We start from the raw sequence: 20,056 nt of genomic DNA, 5'->3' as shown, positions 1-20,056 counted from the left end.
CAATTCCGAGTAAACTTCCCTTCGCCTTTGAAGTGTGCAATGTGAATACTGTACAAAGTAACATTTATGTTGATCAACGCTATCAAAGTGAATATCAGGCACAACAGGGCCGCTACAACACAGGCCGCCATCTTGACTTTGTGGTTGAATGGATCACATGACTGCATTACATGACAACAAATATGTCATCGTTTTCAGATATATCCGTTTTCCAAGTCCAGTGTGGACAGAAGGCCAAAACGTAGAGAAAAAGATGCGTTTTCAAACGTTTGTGTTTTCTAAAAGTATCGCCACAAAAACAATATAAATAAATAAATACAAAACTTAAAGGAATAAATGACCCCCAAAATAAAGATTTATGCGCCCTCATCTTTTCAAAGCTATTTGACTTTTATAGAATATCCTGTCCACTCTTTTCCATATAATGAAAATGAATGAGGACTGGGGCTCTGAAGGTCTAAAATGAAAAAAAAAAAGAAAAAGAAAAAAATACAGAAGTAGTCCATATGACTTGGGTATTGTATTCAGAAGTCATACAATAGCACTTCCCTTTCATTATATGGTAAATAGTGAGAAGGATACTTTCACCATCTGTGTTCTATGAAAAAAAATATTTTTGGGTAAAAATAAAGAAGAAAAAAACAAGTCAACCTCACTAATCAACGAATCGGCTGTTAGATGACAACTTGTTGACCATCGTGACCCACTCCTACACGCCCCAGAGAGAAACAGAGAGAATAAGAACAAATGAATGAACAGACTTATAATAGAGCTAATGGACTTCTTTCCAGCGAAGACACGTGCATGCCGGCCAAACATACCATTAACATTTGATGCAGAGTGTTTCCTAAATAAAGCAGCTCTCAGCCCAATCAGGTATGTATTATTCATCACCACAGACATTACGATGCAATATACATTGAAAGAGAGAGGAGAAGGACATTAGGAGCTTGTACGGTTTGTTTACTTGCATACACGGAGACGTCACGCCGTCAAGAACAGAAGCGGTGAGAGATGCGGCAAGTGGGAGTTTATGGATGGAGTTTTTCTGAATGTTAAAGCCTTTAGCTCAGTGATGATGACACAGCACAAACTCCACTGGCCCTAAAAAAACACTCAAATAAACACAAGCCAGGGCAACCGACACCAGGCCTAAAAACAAGAGAGGGATGGAGGGAAAAAATGGAGAGAGGGGAAGATGAGAAGCCACTGGGGTATTCCAGCATGGATTAGTGACACAGAGGTTATGTGTGTGTATGTATGTATGTGTGTGTGTGTGTGTGTGTGTGTGTGTGTGTGTGTGTGTGTGTGTGTGTGTGAGTGTGTAAGAAGAGTGGAGGGATGGAGGTGTAATCGATGGTTTAAAAGGTTTTGCTTCACAGCAAACACACGCACACACACATTATTCTGTTGTAGCTCACTATGAAACACAAAACTCACAGAACACACACACAGAGTTCATCTGGAGTACTGACATCTCCTCTTCTGGCTGTGGAAGCATAAGATGTGTGTTATGTGATGAAAGACATTAGGCCTCTTTAAAAGGTACGATGTATAATTTCCGTGCCACTACTCTCACCAAATAAAATTGCAAAAACAACTACTGTTTTCAGACTGGCTTCCTGTTTGAACACTCCCCTTTCTGCCATGGGTCAAATAATCCCTTAATATCAGTATAGAAGGTGCAATGGATTGAAATCCAGTCATCAATGTGAAAAGAGCCTCCCATGAACGTATACATTGGAATATCGCAGCTCAAACACTGTTTCTACACAGCAAGCAAGCAGCTGAAAACATTTTCCATATGTTTTAAATCCAGGCCTTTATATGCTGGCCAATTTCACACTTCCGAGGTTGTTGCTTCCGGGGTTGCCCCTTGCAGGGTAAACTTACTTCCGGTATCAACAATGGCCATTGAAACATGAGCAAGATCTGCTGAAATCAAAGTCTTCACACAAATTAAATAGTGTGTAAATGTTTGATCTGACTTTTTGCTTTGTTGCCGACTCTACAGAGCTCTAATTAGGAGCTTGATTGTGGTAAAAGAAGATACTGACAACTTTGAGGAAGATATAACGTGACTGATTCCAGCATATTCAGTGAGAAAATCGAGCTGCCCTAGAGTACACTGAATAACTTGTGAGTTCGCTGTCATTTCATTCTCTGTCTCTACATTATCGCAAGTGATAACAGCACATTGTGTGTGGAGAAAACCATCGCCAGCCAGCTCCCCTCTCTGTACAGCTGATTGCTCGCACCATGGACACTTTCATAAACAGGGACACTTCTGTTATCCCTCTCTCCGATATTTCATCTCATTCACATGCTTCTGACACCATCATAAAACTGAGTGCGATAAAGTTAATGTTCGAGTCGACAATCGGGATAATATTCATTAAACTCTATGTTTTTCACATCATGAAGCCAAACTAACTCAAATATACAGGTACATCTGCCTTGTTATAGCACACGGCTCAAATGTCAAAATAAGATTTTTATTTTTTTTATTTTATCATCCTTATAAATAAATGAATGGAACCTTGACTGAAATGTTCAGGAAAAACATCCATTTTGTTTCTTCGTGAGACGTTTTTTTTTCTTTTAATGTTTAATAAAATATTCTCACTCTGTTAAACTGTAATGGCTCGATGATATTCGATGTAGTGCTTATGCCACGTTATGTACACATTGTTATAATCAGTATTAAATACATTGTTTATTGCAAAGTTCCTTACTGCTGTCTGTTTACTAGGACGGTGGGGTTAATGTACATTGTATATAATTTATGAAAATAGGTAAATACATTTTAAATGGGACAAGATGTCTAACCAAATTTGATTATTTATACTTTTAAAAACGGAATTTAATATTTTTGGAAGTTTTATATGAGGTTCGGTTAGACATATTAAATTGTATTTGTATTTTTGTATCTGTGCTGTGAGTATATATAGCTTTTTTATTATTATTTCCCGTAATACGGTGACAAGAGGAGGGAAATTGTTTAAAGAATATTCCTGCTGAGACTGGAGCTGGCGAAGAAACCATCGCAGCGCTGCATTTGAGCATATAAACTCAAAAGAGACTGCAGCCTGAATAGCCGAATCAGTTGGGAAAAAATGATAAATTATTTTTGTGTATATTATGTGTAAAACAAACCATGCAGAAGAGGTAAGAAGCATTATTAGAGGCAAACATAAACTATAGCCACTAGCCGCAAACCCGTAGCGGAAGTAGCTTTACCCTGCGGTGACGTAGTTTCCGATTCTTGTGAAATTGGCCTATTAATAGTACTTCTTAATGCACATGTGCACATGCACTCACCTGTTCATATCTAATACGTTACATACACACAGAGACCATCCCTTGACTAAACACATACACACCCAAACTGATGAATTACCAGAAGTGAGTGCCATAAATGCAGGTGACAAACTGGTTCAAAGTTCAGAACGAACTCCAATAAGCTCTTGAACAGGTTTAAGCACATGTAGAGAGAGAGAGAGAGAGAGAGAATGAGAGAGAGAGAGAGAGAGAGAGAGAGAGAGAGATGAGAGAGAGAGAGAGAGAGAGAGAGAGAGAATGAGAGAGAGAGAGAGAGAGAGAGAGAGGGAGAGAGAGAGAGAGACAGAGAGAGAATGAGAGAGAACATGATCTTGCATTCCCCAGAGGAGAAGGAAAGGCAACGGGGTACGTTGGAGGGGGGTGGGGTGGGGTGTTAAAGCGGTGCCAGACAGCACTTGAATTCCCGGCAGTTGACCACACAAACACACACACTCTTGCACACACACAGCTTTTTGTATGTGTGTATCATGAATTGCAGTGTGTGAATAAAAGAGTTTGTGGTGACTTTCACCTTTTAATTATTTGATTTGCATTATCACAGGCTCATAAACACACTCGTGCTTACCTAACTTTCTAAACGTGGACATCCTATACATTTTGATTGTTTTTAAATTATGATAATCAGAATGACTACAGATTCAGTCTCATTTTGCTAACTTCTGGGGACATTTTTCAGCAATTTTGTCCACAAAATATAGATAATTTAAAAATAACCCTAACCTTTCATAGATTTTTCAAAGAATATTAATATTTTTTTTTATTAATCAATTAGGGCTGTACAATTACTCAAAAAATAATTGATATTACAATCATAGCTGTTGCAATTAACTACTACAATCTTCTACTCAGGGTCGGGGCCACGGGGAGGGGGGGCACCAGGGGCAGTGCCCCCTCAGCCAGACCACTGTACCCCTCTGTCAAAATGTTGTATTTGAGCCAATTTTTATAATTTTGTTATTATCTTTTAAATGTGTTTTACTTTTTCTGCAAGCTTAAATATTCAACTAAATTGTAAAATAAATTAAATAAATAAAAGCATATTAATCCTTAAACTATTTGCAGTGAGTAATTGAACATTTTAGGTGGAAGGTGGGGACAGGATTTACGCTGTCTGGCCAATTGACTGCTCTCTTCTTAATTAGAAAAAAAAAACATTTCTATAATGTATGTAATTCAGTCAGAGCTCAGAGGCTCAAAGGCTAAAAGAAGGAAATGGATTTAAGAAAAGGATTTTACCTAGGATAAGGATGAATGAATGATGTAAATGATGTAACTAAAAAGTACAAGCATAAGTGGAGTGATGTGGTCCTCAAGACAAGAGTTTTAACACCAGCACTCGGTGCATTCAGTTGCTCTAATTGTGAGTACAGCAGTTTACTACCTTTTGCTGTGTTTTGTTAATGAATATAAGTTGTCAATATTTACATTGATAAATGGATAGAACTTCATTCACTCAAACAAACAAAAATTTAAAATTAAATTAATAAAATGTAAATATATTGAGGTTTTATTCATTTAATTTTGTTTAAGATTACTCAATTAAATTGCATGGAATTTTGTTATGAAATTGAAATGCATAAATCTGAAATATAGGCAAGTTTTTGGAGTGTGCTCTCCAGAGGATCATTTGATTAGACAATTTTTTTTTTTTTTAAATGATTAGATTTAGCTTTTTTGTTAATATTGTATATTTTTGGTATATATTAAAGTGCTGATATGCCACGATTTCAGACACATGTATACAGGCAAGGGATAAATAAGTGCCTTCTGGCTGCAGCCTCTGCTTCACAACAGATACTAGGAAGTGAACATACACTGGCGGCCAAAAGTTTGGAAAAATGTACAGATTTTGCTCTTATGGAAAGAAATTGGTACTTTTATTCACCAAAGTGGCATTCAGCTGATCACAATGTATAGTCAGGACATTAATAACGTGAAAAATTCCATTACAATTTGAAAAAAATGAACAAACTACTTCAAAGTGCAAAAAATCCTCCACGTGCAGCAATGACAGCTTTGCAGATTCTTGGCATTCTAGCTGTCAGTTTGTCCAGATACTCAGGTGACATTTCACCCCACGCTTCCTGTAGCACTTGCCATAGATATGGCTGTCTTGTCGGGCACTTCTCACGCACCTTACAGTCTAGCTGATCCCACAAAAGCTCAATGAGGTTAAGATCCATAACACTCTGTTGTGTTATCTGTTGTCCAATGTCTGTGTTTCTTTGCCCACTCTAACCTTTTCTTTTTGTTTTTCTGTTTCAAAATTGGCTCTTTCTTTGCAATTCTTCCCATAAGGCCTGCACCCCTGAGTCTTCTCTTTACTGTTGTACATGAAACTGGTGTTGAGTGGGTAGAATTCAATGAAGCTGTCAGCTGAGGACATGTGAGGCATCTATTTCTCAAACTAGAGACTCTGATGTACTTATCCTCTTGTTTAGTTTTACATCTGGCCTTCCACATCTCTTTCTATCCTTGTTAGAGCCAGTTGTCCTTTCTCTTTGAAGACTGTAGTGTACACCTTTGTATGAAATCTTCAGTTTTTTGGCAATTTCAAGCATTGTATAGCCTTCATTCCTCAAAACAATGACTGACTGACGAGTTACCAAATTAGCAATTTAGCATGATTACTCAAGGATAAGGTGTTGGAGTGATGGCTGCTGGAAATGGGGCCTGCCTAGATTTGAATAAAAATTATTTTTTTGAGGAGTCGCGTGGCGCCATACGAGGTTCGGACGCGTGAATGGCGAGCTCTGCGCACTTTGCTGGTTTTGGTACTTTTTGTGTCATAAACCGGTGAGATTCGATACACCCTATTCCATAACTGTTCTATGAATACAATATGTCAAAGAATTCAAAATCCTTGGGCTCTGGAGACATTAAAAGACACTTACGTGCTCAAGCTGAAGCCCTTGAGCAGCAGGCCGAAAGCCCGGGACTCATTTTGGCCAGTGAGGTGAAAAAGATTCAGCGTCAACTGTTGAACATGTCGGCAATGCTGACGAAGGTCGTTGCTGACTTGGAGGATCTTGCTGTATTACGTCGATCGATCACTGCCATGGAGATGAAATTCACTGTGTTGGTTACAAGAGTGGTGGATGTTGAGAAACGGATCAATTATCTGGAGTCATCCGAGAGGGAATTAGCTGCTAATCTGCTAGAGACTAAGGCGGACTTGGAGCGCCATCTGGGAAAAGTACTTTGAGAATCGTAACTTGCGAAACAACATCCGAATTGTTGGAATTCCTGAGGAAGAAGAAGGCCGAGATATGGTGAAATTCCTAGACGAACTCTTCCCAAGTCTGCTCGACATAACAGGCCATAAACTGGAAATCGAGTGAGCTCACAGAGTTCCGGCTCAGAGATCCGCGGAGGGAGGCAGGCCCTGATCAATTCTGGCCAAATTTCTGAGATCATCCGATAAAGATTTTGTGTTACGCGAGGCGAGGAGTATAGGAAGGCTATCTTGGAAGAACCACAGCATTTTCTTTTTCCCAGACTTTGCGAATTCGACAAGAGAGAAACGTGATTGATTCAAGGAATGCAAGAAACTCTTACATCAACGGAAGGTCACTTTTGCACTGATGTTCCCGGCCAAATTGAAAATAGATATTAAGGATGGCCGCAAAATATTTACATGCCCACAGCAAGCGATGTCCTTCATAAAGTCAATGGAATGAGTAAGTAATTGTGTGATGCTCTCGATGCAGCCGAGTGGGCCTGACTCACTGAACATTCACTTGACTGTCCGAGGAAACTGAGCGCATTTTTGTATCTTTTTGTGCGGGTTCCGCCTAGTGGCTGGAGTTTGTTTTGTGGAATAACACTCCTTCGGGACAGTTTGTGGATGAATCTGCACGTTCTTTGTGCTTATACCTCATATTGGATGGAGTTTGTTTTGTGGAATATTTCTTGCAAATCATTTGAGAGATTAGGGCATTTGTTACACTCATGTAACAGCCGAATGGGCCAGCTCACTGAACATTCATTTGACTGCCCGAGGAAACTGATCAGCTTTTTTTTTTTTTTTTTGCTTTTTTTTTTTTTTTTGCTGGTTCTGCTAACGGCTGAAGCTTGTTTTGTGGAGGAACACACCTTCGGGACAGTTATGTGGATACACGTTCTTTGTGCTTATTCCGCCTATTGGCTGGAGTTTGTTTTATATATTATTTTCTGTTGTGTAATTCTGTATCACAAAATTTGTATAGAAGCATCAGACTTGAGCAATCCTATGGCAAAGTTGTCACAGAGACTCTCGTAGGCGTACATGGACTGTTTGAGTTTAGAGAGATGGATGCCGGTTGGCGCTGTCGTGCGCCGTTTTTTTTTTTTTTTTTTTCTGGGGGATGTTCGGGGGTTGATTGTTGCACCGATGTTGGAATGTGGTCTTTATACTTTAAATTTTGACACAATCTATTTTTTCTAATATGTCAAATTGTCAAATGTTAATATGAGTGGATTGTATCTCTCCACATGGAATGTGAATGGGTTGGGGCACCCCATAAAAAGAATGAAGGTTATTTCTCTTCTTAAAGGTAAGAAATATGATACAGTGTTTCAAGAAACGCATAGAGTTAGAGTTAATTTTGACCCCTTAATAAAAAAGGTTTTTGAGCGATGTGGGCAGGTGGGCTTCATTACATTTATCTACCTGCTACAATCTCTCCCTATAGATGTCCCCCATTCTTATTTCAAGCAATTTGATAGCATAGCGAAGTCCTTCATTTGGAATGGTAAGCGTCCTAGATTACATTTTAATAAGTTACATAGGCCGATTGACAAAGGTGGGCTAGGCCTACCCAAGATTTTGTTTTATTATTATGCATTCGGTCTCAGACATTTGGCTCATTGGTCGCTTCCACCTGAGAGAGCCCCTCCTTGGTTTTGTGTTGAACAGGAAGTTCTTTCCCCTATTTCGCCATCGCAAAGCCTTTCTATCAAACTAATCGGAGAAGTTAAGTTACACCCCTTTATCTCGCATTTGCACTCGGTATGGACAAAAGTGTCCAGAGTGTTTAATATGGACATTTATTTAAATGTTGCCTTGAGCATATGGCTGAACCCCAAATTATGTATTAATAAGTCCCCTTTTTGCTGGTCAAAGTGGGTCGTGAGGGGGGTTACTACACTCGGTGACATATATGAGAGTGGAGTGTTGAGATCCTTTGAAAATTTGGTTCAACATTTTAGGATTCCCAGATCTCAGTTCTGTAGGTATTTACAGCAGTGCCACCTGATCTGTACTGTTTTTGGGAGTAGTTTACACCCACCTAAAGCGGCAGATACTCTGGGAGAGGTGATTACTGCTTTTGGTCATAGTCATAGTGTCATAGTGTGGGTTAAGTATTGATTCTGTTTGTATATGTTTTACTTTTCTATGTTTAATAGATGAATCAATAAAAAAAAAATTCATCATAAAAAAAAAAAAAAAAAAAAAAAGCTTTTTTCAAATACTGATGGTGCTGTTTTTTACATCAGTAATGTCCTGACTATACTCTGTGATCAGTTGAATGCCACTTAAAGAATTAAAGTACCAATTTTCTTTCTGAAACAGCAAAATCTTTACATTATTCAAAAATTTTGGCCGCCAGTGTATATCATACATGCTGCTGTAGGAGGTGTTTAGGTTTGTGTGGTTTGCAAGCCCAGAGACACTTTAGCAGAGACGGGTCACTTCTATTAAAATAAATGGGAGAAATTGGAACGCCCAACTGTAACCAATGGTCAACAGATGTAGAAAGGAATTCCTGCCTTCAGGTAAAAGAGCCAATCACCTTTTAAATACACACAACGCCTGCCAATCAACTCAAGAACGTGCATGTGCATTAGCTATACAAGACGGGAATTTTTTTTTTTTTAGCATAATCTGAGGTAAAGAAGCACAATTTATGATACCAGTGTAGTCAGATTTTATCTACTGTTGATTTTTTAATTAAGATTTGCATCATGCTTATTTTTAAATGATTAATTATTAGGAAAGTGAGAAAATGAGCATACTGTTAAAGCTTTTTCATTTTAATACATTTTGTTTATTTTGAATGTTTGGTGATCTTAATTTGAGATTATGCAAGTGCATATCTATCAAATGCCCCCTCAGGTAAATTATCCTGGCTCCAACTCTGCTTCTACTGTTGCGTCAATATTTACAATGTATTTTTATTCGCTGTGTGCAAATCAATGTCAGATATTTGTTTTTACATTAAAGGGCAAAATTTACCCCTGGATTCGCTTATCAGGCATTTTTATTCAAGTGTATATTTTTTTCTTACCATTAAAAAAAACTAACTGTATCTCATCCATTCATGTCAAATTTGTCAATTTTAATTATATGAATATTTTATTTAATTATATTAATTATAATATGTCTTAAACTTGGACTACAATAGAATATTAAAAACTATTTCAGATTATACTAATAAAATATGAAATTTATAGATATTACATTTTGGTAGCCTTTTTACCCCAAGCCCTCCATAATTTTGGACACTGGTGCAAGTGCAAGAATGTAATGACAAATTAGAAGCATTTAAATTAGTCTGTCGGGCGTTGGCATATCAGTAAAGACAACCTAGTATCCTAAAATTGTTCCGTAGCTTACTTTCTATGTATAATTTATTAAACATTTTAATAACACTTTTTTTCATGCAAATAAAGTAATTCAGGAACACAGTTCTCAGCTAGCTCAGGACGTGTACCGTATAGTTTGAGCAAAATGAGCAAAATGTTTAATTGCTCTTATCTGAAGTGCTTATGACCAGGTTAACTTCTGTTAACATTAGTTTGTGTGTATCATTTTCAGACACTGCTGTTTGAGCGGCACCCAGAAAACGCACACACGCACACACACACACACAGTGCAGGTGTTACACTGAGTCATGCTCATAACAATGCAGGCTCTGTAAACTACCTGTATTACATTTCTCTCTCTCTCTACACACACACACACACACACACACACACAGAGCAATGTGCAGCACAGACATTCTTCCACGGCAGCCTGAATTTCATTACGCTCAAACACAGAAAGTCCTGATGACAGTGTGAACCCAGAACACCCAGTCAAACAGCAGCTGAGAGCTAATGAGCAGCCAGATCAGCACAAAAAGTCACAGGACAACAACTTAATTCAGCGGACATGACAGAGGTTGGACACAGTCCACAAATGCAGCTAAAGCTAGATGGCTTTAAACTCACTGACAAATAGATTTCAAATCATGTTGAGATTTTGAAATAAAAGCTGAACATGTGTGTGTGTGTGTGTGTGTGTGTGTGTGTATAGCATTATGAATGCTATCTGTAATTCAAAAGTGCAATGTCTGATGCATCTGTTTTCAGAAATACCTGACACATACCAAACATCTAGACTACTTTTTTGATGCTTCTATGATAGAGAATTTTCAATTATGGGTGAACTGTATCTTTAAGAAGCAAGCTTTTCCAAGAATTCCAATTCGACGTGTGAGAGTTTGTGTTCGAGTAACTGAGTGAGCTTGCATGTGTGTGTTTTGCAGAATGCTTTTCCTGGAATGAGTAATGCCACACAGGCTGCAGTGATTTAAGCTTCAAGCAGGAATGTGGGAGGTCCACGTTTTTTCTGCAAAACAAACCAGTGTGTGAGGGAGTGTTTGCTCAACCATGAGAAGATTGCCCTATTATCGGTTGTCAATGGCTCGTCCATCAATATTAACACTTTTTCCATTATTCAGTATCAATATATTTAGTCTACAGGGCTATATATAGTCTGCGTCACTTCTGCATCTCATCCTAAATGAGTAACAACAGATGTCCGAACTTTCTTAATTAAACGATTGTGTAATAACGGGCTAATGGAGTTTCTCTGAAAGTGTAATGGAAAGCCACAATATAAAGTGTAAACAGAGGACAGAGAAAGTGGTTTAAAAATAAGTAGCAAAGGTCACTTAACCTTCGGTATCTCATTAAAACACACTTTAACATTGACAGATATGAAATCCTGCAAAAAACTGAATCTCTTCAAGTCCTTTATCCCTTGTTGGAGTTTGTGAATGATTTGTAATTCTCTGGCTAACATATGCTAGCTAGTTTAATTAACTGTGTGATAAAAACATAGTTTGGGGAATTTTTTTTCTGTTGTATCCCAAAAGTTCGGCTTAAGAAGCGACAGACACTTTAGATGTATGACTAGATTTTTCAGAGTACATCAGTACAAAATTATGTGACAGGGACTTCCAGTTGGTAAAAACAGTCCAGTCACTCGGTTTTTAAGCCAGTGAATCAAGGTTTTGCTAAATATATCAGTACTGTCATATGTCATGATGTCATACATGGAAGGCAAACATTAATAAAAAAAAATCTGACTTATAGATAGTGGTAGACCAATATTGGTCAGGCCAATTAATCGGCCTTTATTTGGCCATTTTGCAATTATCGTTTAATTATTATGATTATTCGTTCCAAAAGTATCGGTGGTTTTGGGCTTTATACTGATGCTGTCTTCAAGTGCACCTGAAAAGCTTGTACCTCCAAGTCTGGCATTCGTTACTACGACAAGTCGCACATTCAAGTGGGAAACAAAGTTCTGAAGACGCCAGACTAAAACTACACAATGAATGATGGCAAAAGCTCCTTTTTCTGTTGTACTAGTAGATAAGAACAACTGAACACACCTGCATCACTTTTACACAACCTATATGATGGATTAATGCATGTTAACAAACAAATTATTAATTAATTTCCTTAAAACAAACCACGAAGGGTGAGTCATTCGTTGACTGTCACATATTGCATATTAATATTTTGGAAATAAAGCACTGAAATCGAGATAACTTTGCAAAATCACTGCTTCCCATCATCTTTCATGTCAACATGCCCCTTCCAACTTCACAACTCGGCAATTTGGGTATCATCTAGAATTCCGAGTTTCCCACTTGTAAATACAACTTCGCTTGTTCATTCATGTGCTCAGAATTCATAATTACGACATTTACGACTCAACTTGAAGGTCACATGACACCTATCATCATTGATGCATGAAATTTGTTGACTAACTGCAATCGCTTCACACAGAAGCTGTTTGTTTATCTCCGTCTCATACTACACTCGTAATGGACTACTACACCGAATAATGGACATTCTTGGATTCAATCCAAAAGAATGTTTGCATGTATTTTTCACACTGCGCTTTGGCCAGACTGCCGTGAGCTATCTGGTGACTGATGACTGTGACCTTAAATTTGCACTCTGCTTGGCAATTCATATCATGGCGTATCAGTGATCTAAGATGTGAGAGCTGCGGGTCATTGCGGTTTGTTTTATCACTCCAGCAGGAACCTCTTGTTTGGACATTTACCTTTTCACTTGCTGGAAACTATAGTGTTGACTTGTGCTCCATTGTTATCAGCACTATGTATATTGTGTTTGTCGTTTGGTTTGCTTGTTTGTTTACATTCACTTTTATGTTTTAGCACTGGCTAAAAGCACTACATAAAATAAACATGTTGTTACTGATGTTATTATAAGTTGTAGTAACTCAGTTAATTGCATGACAAAGGTTGTCATGTGCTGTCAACATGGCAGCGCCCATGAGGGGGTGACCTGCTCAATGTAAAATTAAACAGCTTTTACTGGGTTCCTGATTTGGTTGGAGTCTTCATCTCATATGAGTGTACTTAATTTTAGACATATTTCTCAAAAGTACTATTCATGTCTTTATGTGTAAGACTTTTTTTATTCAGCAAAAACTTGACCCCATGTGTCAGTTCCAAAATACAAAAGTTTTTTGTTTCAAATTCATTTGACTTCCATTCACTTTTGTGCACATTTGATTTGCTGATGTTAAACTGTATTATCAATATTGGCAATCGACCATCCTGCTCGCTAGATATCAGTATTGACATCGGCCATTGAAAATACAATATTGGTTAACCACTGCTTATAGATAGCATAAGGATATTTGAAGATAAGGTGAGTTTTGCTTTGTAACTTTGTGATTTTAATTTTCCGGTTAATTTTTCATGTCATATAGTGTGACACTATCCACACAAAAATGCAGTAGGCTTCATTTGTTCCATTGTTTTTTGTTTGTTTTTTTTAAATGGGCAAAATGTATTTTTAAATATAATAACTTCTTATTCTTCTCCACATTTATATTTTTTTGTTCTGATTTTAACACCAACCACAGTTTTTGTTTTATTTCCTTAAGACATTTCTTTACAAATCCAATAATACCCAGCAATTCTCAATTTATTCTTTTTCTTTTTTTTTTTTTTCTTTTCATAAAGTGGCAGGCAATATATAAAAGGTAGAAAGTGCAGACAGGAAATACATGGAAAGAATTACCACCTACTCTGCGAGGTGAGAAGTAGTCCCAAGGGAGAGCCATTAAGAAAAGACAGAAAATATACTTTTTTTTATTCTATAAATGGAAAAAGGTTTTTTTCAAGGGTAGGGGGGAAAAAATGGTCAAAACGGAGTTGTAACCAAAGTTGGGTCTTTTAGACTATGATCTGTTCTGTGACAGACAGATTTGGCTCAACTATAGTAAAGATTCCGAGAGAACAGAAGAGACTATTTTATAATGCACTTCTGTTGACTATGTTTGTATAATTGCAGATGAGAAGATAATGGAGGAATAGAGGAAAGAGAGAAAGAGGAAGGGGGAGAGAGAGAGGGGAGGACATTTGACCTTTGTAACAAGAACAAACCGGAACCTTAATCAAATATTGTAAATTTGTAGTAGTTCTGATTTGAAGAAATGGGGAATTACACAGAAGAATTTAGTAAATTAGATAAGGAAATGAAACCAGGCTGACGTGGTTCATACGCTCTCTAGAGTATCAATATGTGCTCGTGGTAGAGGAGATGGCACCAGGCCCCCATGCCATTGGCGGAGTGGCATGTGACAGGCGGGGCAGGGGCGTGCACTGGAATGCAGGGTTAGGGGTGCAGCTATGGAAGGTCATGGGGTCAGGGTCATACACACACATGTTCCCCCTCCCTCCCCCCTTCATACACAGGGGTCTCTGTGCCCCTGTCAGTCCATAAATGACTCCAACACATGGCCACTCTCGCTCGTATTCTATGCTGCCCCCATAACCCACTGACATGGCAAACACACAAACCACTGTGCTCCCCTGTCAGAGTGGACACACATCATTATTGTTCTCATTGGGTAAAAACAAACAAAATACTATTCAACCCCAGCGGACATCATTCATCCCTAGAAATACACCATCTTTACACTTCCAGTGAAACATTTATTCCCAGCGCTCTCAATTCAAGGGACAATTTCTCCCAAGGTGAGTGGTAGAATTTTGTATTTCTTCAGTGGAACACAAAAGGAGAACTGCACAACTGTATTGTGACTGGATCATTGAGTCAGTGAGTGCCTTTCCACCACCTTAGTTAGCGCAATCGGCAAAATCCACTTTAGGTTGACCTCTATTCAGAGTAGCTTTGTAAATCGGGATTCACTGGAAAAAAAATGTCAGACTCAATAGAACGACTAGTTCATGAGTCAGACATCGCTACTTCTCTCATAATCTCGGGTGACCGATGTTGAAGTTTGTATTAAACAATGACAAATTTAAACAAACGTATAACACACAAGTTGCATGGATGACTTTTATGATACTTTTATAATACTTTAAATGGTGTTTTGTCTCCTTTTTGAATATTGAAAGCTTTAGTCCCCATTCTTTTTAACTGCATGGAAAAAATCTGATACTTTTGTTAAAATTAAAACAGTTTTGGAACAACATGAGGGTGAGTAAATGATGACAGAACTTTCACTTTTGGGTGAACTACCTTTTAATACAGTTTCACACTTCAATGTCAACTAAAGATCCTGCCTCTGTGTGTGACATTTACAGGAGGATTCCATTTGTGTTTACAGAAATAGCATGACGGAGCACTGTTCGAAAGGCCTGATGGGAAACCAGGCAGTGGGGAAAATACAAAACACACTCACTCACTGTCTCACACAAACACACACATCACACTGCTGAACAGGATACATAAGCATGTAAACACACAGGTGCCTGTTAATGTTGAACTGGTTCCAGAGAGACTTGAACAACTGTGCAGGCTGCATAACACCAACTAAAATGGAGCACGCGGCCTCCTGTGTGACAATGTGAACAAGCAATAAAAGGCTGCTAATAATTCCGAATTAACAATCTCTTACAACTGCATGATGGCAACCGGCTTACACTGTGGGAGCCAATAACATACATAAACATGCAGGCTAACAAATCAAATAGAATAAACCAAAACACATATTACATGAAAACTGCTTATCATTTTTGTATGCATGTGCATAATGTGTAAACACACACCAATAACTGCCATACAAAGCCAAAGCACAGTAACTACTACATCAACAGTGAAACTAAGAAAAATGACTTAAAAGCTTTTTTTGTACATACAAATGAGGATTTTAAAAATTTTCATTTTTAAATGTTTCATGTGAAGTCACTGTATGACTGCGCTGCCATGTTTGTGACCAATATTCCACATACCTTCATTGTGCTGCGCTGTGAGATGCAACAAACTTTCTTCAGGAATTAAAAGAAGCTCCTACATTCATACAGATGGGATCATCACAGAAGTTTTTTAATACTGTGACTAAATCAGACCAGAAAACAACACAAAAACATGTGTAACTTCTGAATGAGAGATGTTTACGGTGATGTACAACCAGTGGGCATGTGTACTCGTCAGATCACACATCAGACTCGCCGGCGTACAGAGATGAATCGTGGATAAAATATCTTTAAATGTCCATGAAAGTTCAACTGGCAATATTTCCTGGGATTTGGCATGGATCAAAAGCAATTTTTGATGTTTTTTGTTATCGTTTTTCGGGTGTTTTTCCATTCACGCCATTGTTTCCTCCTGCTGATGGTCACAAATATGTGGCAGTCAGAGAGTGAGAAACAGATAAGAGCAATGTCTCTTATCTAATGTTGATTCATATGGTGAAAGCTTCTTGATGAAGGCAATAGTGTCAGTGTTACAAGGACTGACAGTTCACATGACTTCTTCAGGATGCACACCATACCGTCGCCTCCCGTTCTCATAACAAACCACGGCTTTCAGAGAAACTGCTCTCTCACCATAATGCACTACATATTTATACCGCTGTGGGTGTTTGCAGGTAAGAACACAGACTAGAGAGATACTAAAATCTGATAAAGAATGAAGCACTCAGAAACCACATCCTATACTCAGTACTGTATATTTATCTCACTCCCTTGCTCGCTCGCTTGCATACTCAGTAGCTGAGCTCACCTCATAACTATCGAGGTCAGAATGTGGCCTGATAAAACCACAAGGCACTTGTAGTAGTTATTGGCACCTGAATTAAAGCAGCCATTTCTCTGGATCATGTCCAGCTTCACAAAGTCAACGTACAATAAAATGGCATTTTTTCCTGAAGATGTGAAATGTGTGATGTGAAAGATTTAGTGCATTGATTTACTAATGCAGGACATTTTGAGAAATACGTAAAGATCTAGAGCGGTCAAGAGGTCAGCCATTAAACCTTCATAAGATTTTCATTTTAGGTAACTTAGTTCAAATGCACTCTAAAGAAAAGTTCGGATAACAGCATCTAAAAGGCTTTCCTTTGAACTTTTTGGATCTTAAACATATCACAGGTGAGAGAGAAATGTGGTTTTCAGATATACCATTGGTATTTTGCCCAATGTTTGCCACTCAAACAATTCTATCCTCTGGGCTAAATAATAATAAATAAAAAATACATACGATTTTAAATTGCATTTAAAGACAGAAAACACTAGACTGCCAAAATGATTTAGCTTTAAAATAATAATAATAATTACTTGTGAGGGAGGGGATGGGATAGTTTATAAAAGTGAAAGTGACCATGACGTGCTCAAGCGTTCATTCAGAGCCGGACATAATACATAAATCCCAGTCTACATTACGAAGTAAAACTACAAGGCATTGCGCTCTTGCAGACACGTTTGTTAAATATAATGAAAGCGTTCTGTTTTCAGAAAATCGAGATGTGAGAACTGACTGGGAATGGAAAAAGAGAAGGCTCAGAGAAACCAGAAAAAAAGAAGAAAATAATCCCAAACCCTGGGACACGGCTACTGAAACTCCCTATATAATTGGCGGGACAGCTACAACATAACAAGTAATACGAGACAAGTGGATGCAAGTTACGAAATTAATTCTGAGCATGATAACAGTGATCGTGAATTAAATACTTGAAATAAAACGTCCAGGCTACTGGAAAGCATTTATAACATACGTATCATTTCACTCTCTGCTTGAAGGGAAACCGGTGCGCCGCTCTGTATTGTTATGCTAGACTGCACTTTATTAGCTTAATTGCCGACTAAAAATCACTAGATACCGAACCGATTGTAAAGTAATCCGTATATACACATGGTAATGAAAACATTGATCAAATCCACTGGCTAGACAGCGGGGCTTCCATTTTGAATGTGCCATGCTACTCGTTCAAAGCTCGCGCTTGAACTGCACACAACTGAGACATTTTGGGGGGAGAAAAGTGTTTACAATTGTGTATCGATTCAAAACGTAGCCTTCATTTCGATGTTTACCTGTAAATGACAAAGCCACAAGCGCTTTGCAAGTTGTGGCCATTCAACAGGTTTAGTTAGTTTTGCGCTGGAAGAACTGGAATGAAGCACAGAGGCAGTCATTAAGTTTGAATGTAGCTGATAAAATAAAGCGGCAAAGTTAGAAAACTTGCTCGCATTCAAGCTACTAAAACAGACAACCTGCGGTGGACTGAGATTTACAGACTTCACTGACTTGCCTGGACTAGACCGCAACACTTCAGGTCATTTAAAGGAATCTGAACGGGCAATTCACCACATTATTTATTAGTTGTAAGGATGCAAAATGACTGACTAGAGTCAGTAAAAATCCTGAAATCTTGATCGCATAAAAATGGATGGCAAGAAACCAAAATAAAAGTATTCGAGTTTAAAATCGTTTGGTATGTCAGAGTAATTAACCCTGGGAAAATTCCTCGTTCATTTCACTAAGCTGACTCTGTCAACTCTTTTGTTTATACGTAAAAGTCAGTTGTCAAGAGATTTTGACATTTGTTGCTAACTGAAATAAAGAATCTATAGAGATGTTTAACTAGTGTAAAATCCTGGCTTGGTTCACTGGCTCAACAAGTTCATGAAGTTGTGGCAGCACTTGATAATGAATGCCTGGGCAACTTACCCGAGTCCCCCGGGGTTTTCATGGTGAAAGTTATCTGCTCCTAACAGAGCGAGCTGGTTAAAGTTGTCAGTTCAACAGTGGCGGGACTCGGCCTCTCCCTCACCCCGTCTCCAAAAGCCCAAACTTTTGCCAAATGTTCAGCGCTCTTGTTGCTCTCTCCTTTACGATCACCGACTGGATTGAGTGCCCTCTTTCCACAATCACAACAAATGCCCCGACAGCGCCGAGTTGGGAGAGCGGCTCACTACTTCCACTCGTGCTACGGGACGGGGTGCAGCGGAGTTCCGAAACAGCGCTTTCCTCTCTGTCCCGGGAGCGATCGATACTATCCCAACACGGCAGAAAAGCAGCACTCTGCGTCTCCCTGTCACACTCTCACTCTCTTCTGCCGAGTTGATGATTTTCGCAACATTTTATCCTTCTGTTAGTTTGTCATCTGGTCTCCCGAGGTTCGCCATTCGCAGTATATCAGTCAGTTTCCCATTCTCTCTTTCACGCCGACTTACTTTCCTTCCTCCGCTCTCCCAAGTCTGAAACTACTCGGTGTCTCCTCCCCCATTTCTCTCTCTCTCTCTCTCTCTCTTTCTCTCTGTCTCTCGGTGTCGTGTTTCGCTCGCTGCTGCCGCACGGGGCCGCCCACACGGACGGGTGAAGGAGGGGAAGTGGGGCTCGGGCTTTGGCTGAGTCACGCCCCCTCACCACGAGCCGGGGCTGGCGTCACTGCAGCACAAGGCGTCGTCATGGAGACCGAAACAGCCACGGTCCGTGATGACATCATATCCGCGTCCTACGAGCTGCAGACGAGGCCGAACCTAAGAGATACAGCGTCATCGCGTCCGTTAACGTCAGCAACAAGTGTTTTTCGTGCTACTTGGCCCTCTTTCTCTTTCATTCAATGATAATTGTCTGCCCCATCAAGAGGTAATTTTGCAATGAATAGCAATTTCCGGAATGTATCGCGAATGTATCATTTACTCACTCTCATGCCATCCCAGATGTGTATGACTTTCTTCTGCAGAACACAAATGAAGATTTTTAGAAGAATATCTCAGCTCTGTAGGTCCATTCAGTGCAAGTGATTGGTGAGCAGAACTTTGAAGGTCCAAAAAGCACATAGAGGCAGCATAAAAGTAATCCACAAGACTCCAGTGATATGATAGGTGTGGGTGAGAAACAGGTCAATGTTTAAGTCCTTTTTGTTTGTTTTTTACTGAAAAATTACACTTTCACGCCCGCCTGGTAAAAGATGGAGATTGATAGAATTATTTTTTATTTTTTTAAATATGGATCTGTTTATCACCCACACCTATCATATTGCTTCAGAAGATACAGATTAAACCACTGGGGTCATATGGATTACTTTTTTGTGGCCTTTATGTCTGTTTTGGACCTTCTGGATTCTGGCCACCATTCACTTGCATTGAATGGACCTACAGAGCTGAGATATTCTTCTAAAAATCTTTGTTTGTGTTCTGCAGAAGAACGAAAGTCATACACATTT

The 20,056-nt window shown here is 38.8% G+C and overlaps 1 protein-coding gene across 1 annotated transcript in view; it reads right to left on the bottom strand.

Moving 5' to 3' along the window:
* LOC127452570 (ETS domain-containing transcription factor ERF-like) overlaps nt 1–19,106 on the bottom strand; it is an 88,224-nt gene extending 69,118 nt beyond the window's left edge. Inside the window, exon 1 of the mRNA XM_051718128.1 lies at nt 18,556–19,106. Within this exon, the coding sequence (XP_051574088.1) occupies nt 18,556–18,577 (22 nt within the window). The 5' untranslated portion in view covers nt 18,578–19,106. The remainder of the gene's footprint in view (nt 1–18,555) is intronic.
* Nucleotides 19,107–20,056: the final 950 nt, after the last annotated feature.

The sequence above is a fragment of the Myxocyprinus asiaticus genome, chromosome 15 (assembly GCF_019703515.2).
Source record: "Myxocyprinus asiaticus isolate MX2 ecotype Aquarium Trade chromosome 15, UBuf_Myxa_2, whole genome shotgun sequence".
Classification (NCBI taxonomy): domain Eukaryota; kingdom Metazoa; phylum Chordata; class Actinopteri; order Cypriniformes; family Catostomidae; genus Myxocyprinus; species Myxocyprinus asiaticus.
The sequence above is the reverse complement of the archived record's forward strand: the minus strand, read 5'-3'. Positions and strand labels throughout refer to the sequence as shown.